We start from the raw sequence: 4764 nt of genomic DNA on the forward strand, positions 1-4764 counted from the left end.
TCCTAGCAAGCTGTTACACATGGCCTAGAGCTTAATTCATAATTTATAGTATTTTAAGACATTTACATGAATATTATAGTGGTTTTGAACTCTAACAAGTATATGTTTCAATGCGAGTGCATCACCCTTAAAGAATGTTTCCAATCAGCGCTAGTACATATTCGATTCAAGTGCTGGTAATACCAGAAGACCATTTGGAATTTTTTTTACAGTACCTAGATAGCATATTAAATGTTCTCATATCAATAGATTAATCTCCCTTGAGTCGTTTCAATCAAATTCATATTCACGCATATTGAACGAGTATTAGAAACCTTAGCTGGTGGCAAGTTGTCAAAATTGGTTCAAGGAGGTCGTCTCATGAAACTAGATTAACCTGATAAAGAAGATGAGTTATCTCTAGAGAAGAATGATCCAACTGATAAAGAGGATGAGTTATCTTTAGAGAAGAATGATCTAACTGATAACGACAATGAGTTATTTCTAGAGAAGAATGATCTAACCGATAAAGAGGATGAGTTATCTTTAGAGTAGAATGATCTAACTGATAAAGAGGATGAGTTATCTCTAGAGAAGAATGATCTAACCGATAAAGAGGATGAGTTATCTTTAGAGTAGAATGATCCAACTGATAAAGAGGATGAGTTATCTCTAGAGAAGAATGATCCAACTGATAAAGAGGATGAGTTATCTTTAGAGAAGAATGATCTAACTGATAAAGAGGATGAGTTATCTCTTGAGTAGATTGATCCAACTGATAAAGAGGATGAGTTATCTATAGAGTAGAATGATCCAACTGATAAAGAGGATGAGTTATCTTTAGAGAAGACTGATCTAACCGATAAAGAGGATGATTTATCTCTAGAGAAGAATGATCTAACTGATAAAGAGGATGAGTTGTCTTTAGAGAAGAATAATCTAATCGATAAAGAGGATGAGTTATCTTTAGATTAGACTGATCCAACTGATAAAGAGGATGAGTTATCTCTAAAGAAGAATGATCTAACTGATAAAGAGGATGAGTTATCTTTAGAGAAGAATGATCTAACTGATAAAGAGGATGAGTTATCTCTTGAGTAGATTGATCCAACTGATAAAGAGGATGAGTTATCTATAGAGTAGAATGATCCAACTGATAAAGAGGATGAGTTATCTTTAGATTAGAATGATCCAACTGATAAAGAGGATGATTTATCTCTAGAGAAGAATGATCTAACTGATAAAGAGGATGAGTTATCTTTAGAGAAGAATGATCTAATTGATAAAGAGGATGAGTTATCTTTAGATTAGACTGATCCAACTGATAAAGAGGATGAGTTATCTCTAGAGAAGGATGATCTAACTGATAAAGAGGATGAGTTATCTTTAGAGTAGAATGATCCAACTGATTAAGAGGATGAGTTATCTTTAGATTAGACTGATCCAACTGATAAAGAGGATGAGTTATCTCTAGAGAAGAATGATCTAACTGATAATGAGGATGAGTTATCTCTAGAGAAGAATGATCTAACTGATAAAGAGGATGAGTTATCTTTGGAGTAGAATGATCCAACTGATAAAGAGGATGAGTTATCTTTAGAGTAGAATGATCCAACTAATTGAGAGGATGAGTTATCTTTAGATTAGACTGATCCAACTGATAAAGAGGATGAGTTATCTTTAGATTAGAATGATCTAACTGATAAAGAGGATGAGTTATCTTTAGAGTAGACTGATCCAACTGATAAAGAGGATGAGTTATCTTTAGAGTAGACTGATCCGACTGATAAAGAGGATGAGTTATCTCTAGATTAGAATGATCTAATTGATAAAGAGGATGAGTTATCATTAGATTAGACTGATCCAACTGATAAAGAAGATGAGTTATCTTTAGAGAAGAATGATCTAACTGATAAAGAGGATGAGTTATCTCTAGAGAAGAATGATCTAACTGATAAAGAGGATGAGTTATCTTTAGAGAAGAATGATCTAACTGATAAAGAGGATGAGTTATCTATAGAGTAGAATGATCTAACCGATCAAGAGGGTGAGTTATCTTTAGAGTAGAATGATCCAACTGATAAAGAGGATAAGTTATCTCTAGAGAAGAATGATCTAACTGATAAAGAGGATGAGTTATCTTTAGAGTAGATTGATCCAACTGATAAAGAGGATGAGTTATCTTTACAGTAGAATGATCTAACTGATAAAGTTGATGAGTTATCTCTAGAGAAGAATGATCTAACTGATAAAGAGGATGAGTTATCTTTAGAGTAGAATGATCCAACTGATAAAGTTGATGAGTTATCTTTAGAGAAGAATGATGTAACCGATAAAGAGGATGAGTTATCTTTAGAGAAGAATGATCTAACTGATAACGAGGATGAGTTATCTCTAGAGAAGAATGATCTAACTGATAAAGAGGATGAGTTATCTCTTGAGTAGATTGATCCAACTGATAAAGAGGATGAGTTATCTCTAGAGAAGAATGATCTAACTGATAAAGAGGATGAGTTATCTTTAGAGTAGACTGATCCAACTGATAAAGAGGATGAGTTATCTCTAGAGAAGAATGATCTAACTGATAAAGAGGATGAGTTATCTTTAGAGTAGAATGACCCAACTGATAAAGAGGATAAGTTATCTTTAGAGTAGAATGATCCAACTGATAAAGAGGATGAGTTATCTTTAGAGTAGACTGATCCAACTGATAAAGAGGATGAGTTATCTCTAGAGAAGAATGATCTAACTGATAAAGAGGATGAGTTATCTTTAGAGTAGAATGATCCAACTGATAAAGAGGATAAGTTATCTTTAGAGTAGAATGATCCAACTGATAAAGTTGATGAGTTATCTTTAGAGAAGAATGATGTAACCGATAAAGAGGATGAGTTATCTTTAGAGTAGAATGATCTAACTGATAAAGAGGATGAGTTATCTATAGAGTAGAATGATCCAACTGATAAAGAGGATGAGTTATCTCTTGAGTAGATTGATCCAACTGATAAAGAGGGTGAGTTATCTCTAGAGAAGAATGATCTAACTGATAAAGAGGATGAGTTATCTTTAAAGTAGAATGATACAACTGATAAAGAGGATGAGTTATCTTTAGAGAAGAATAAAGAGGATGAGTTATCTCTTGAGTAGATTGATCCAACTGATAAAGAGGATGAGTAATCTCTTGAGTAGATTGATCCAACTGATAAAGAGGGTGAGTTATCTTTAGAGTAGAATGATCCAACCGATAAAGAGGATGAGTTATCTCTTGAGTAGAATGATCCAACTGATAAAGATGGTGAGTTTTCTAAAGAGTAGAATGATAAAACTGATAAAGAGGATGGGCTTTCTCTACAGTAGCCTGGTCTAACTGGTCGATCTGTTGACGTCTTAAAGGTGCTTCATTTGGTATCAGACAAAGGCAACATAATTGAATTCAGGCTAGGTATGTCTCCAATTTTGATTTGTTTTGTTGAAAAATGAGGAATAAACGTGTATCAAGATTAAGCTGATTTTTGCATTGTTAAAAACTTATTGATTCGGAAAATTTCCTGATTATGGAAATTTTATAGTTAAAGTTAAAATTCCAAGAAGGATCAATGATTTGAATTCAAAGACGATATGGAATTAAAAATCAATATTATTATTTTACAGACATGTCAACACTGCCATTTAATCTGAAATCTTGTTTCCATCCAATTTGATTCTGAACTAGAAGAATGTCTCTTTGGTAGTATTAAATTTTTTTTTTCACAACATTTATGTGCAACTGAGAACTAGAACCTTTTTTGTTATTTTTTATTAAGAGTCATTGCGTTTGTTTTCTGATAGAACCAGTGAGATGCTGAAACCTTTGAACCATAGAAAGATGAATTTCAGAAGAATTTGAAAAGGGCTCTAAGTTTGATCGAACACTTATGATAAATGATTTATTACGTCACTAATTCCACCAAAATCTTTTCTCTTACGAAATAGAATGATTGATTCAGTGCCGTCATAAATTGGAATCTATTCATGTAACACCACAGAAAATATTTGAGGGGAATTGGGAAATGAAAACGATAGATGTGGTCGAATCATTACCACCTTTACCTCGCTTGACAAGTTGACGGGCATTCTGCTGTATAAAGTATGGGTATGGATAGTTCAAAATGTTAGAACACTCTTTTAAACTTTATGATACTGAAAGCAATTAACATCTTTTCAGAGATATAACTTTTGACATATTCTTTTCAGCATTTAGATTGGTCATTATGCAATAACTTTCTAAATATAATGATAATTGAGGTATATCGATTGTTATTTGGTCTAAACGAGATTTAAACGTTTTATCTTTTAGATTGATTATTTAATCACCAACAACATATCAACTTTCATGAAATCATTAAGTTGCTAGGGAGATCAAGTCTCACTGTATATTGATATACTTGGTATCAGATATCTATACATATATACATGTTTATGTGGTTGTTATTTGATGATATTCCGGGCCAATACCAGATTGAGGTAAGGTAATATATACATTGGCGGTATTAAGGTGTACCAAAGCTCAAGCGTTATTATACGGTTTTAAAACAGATTAGTAGATTATAGGATTAACCTAAACAAGAAAATTTTGGGGTAGGTTTTTAAAAATTTGGTATACTTAAAGAAACCCAAGAGCATTCACTCAAAATTGTTTTTCAGTTCTTGAATTTAAAACTCGGTAAAGGGCGAACAGTGTATTGGGGAAATGGTTAGCGGAAGTAATTTATTTCGTCTATTGTGATCATCTCAGCTTTATCTAAG

At 32.7% G+C, this 4764-nt stretch overlaps 2 protein-coding genes across 2 annotated transcripts; one reads left to right on the forward strand and one right to left on the reverse strand.

Moving 5' to 3' along the window:
* Positions 1-1594: 1594 nt before the first annotated feature.
* LOTGIDRAFT_124467 (hypothetical protein) lies at positions 1595-1975 on the reverse strand (the record flags this gene model as incomplete). Its single annotated transcript, XM_009061278.1, has 1 exon — positions 1595-1975. A coding segment is annotated over one exon (381 nt), but the record flags the coding sequence as incomplete, so codon positions are not given.
* A 299-nt stretch (positions 1976-2274) lies between these two features.
* On the forward strand, positions 2275-2424 carry LOTGIDRAFT_124640 (hypothetical protein; the record flags this gene model as incomplete). The annotated part of the gene is made up of 1 exon (XM_009061279.1): positions 2275-2424. A coding segment is annotated over one exon (150 nt), but the record flags the coding sequence as incomplete, so codon positions are not given.
* Positions 2425-4764: the final 2340 nt, after the last annotated feature.

This window comes from Lottia gigantea, assembly GCF_000327385.1.
Source record: "Lottia gigantea unplaced genomic scaffold LOTGIsca_47, whole genome shotgun sequence".
NCBI classification, from domain to species: domain Eukaryota; kingdom Metazoa; phylum Mollusca; class Gastropoda; family Lottiidae; genus Lottia; species Lottia gigantea.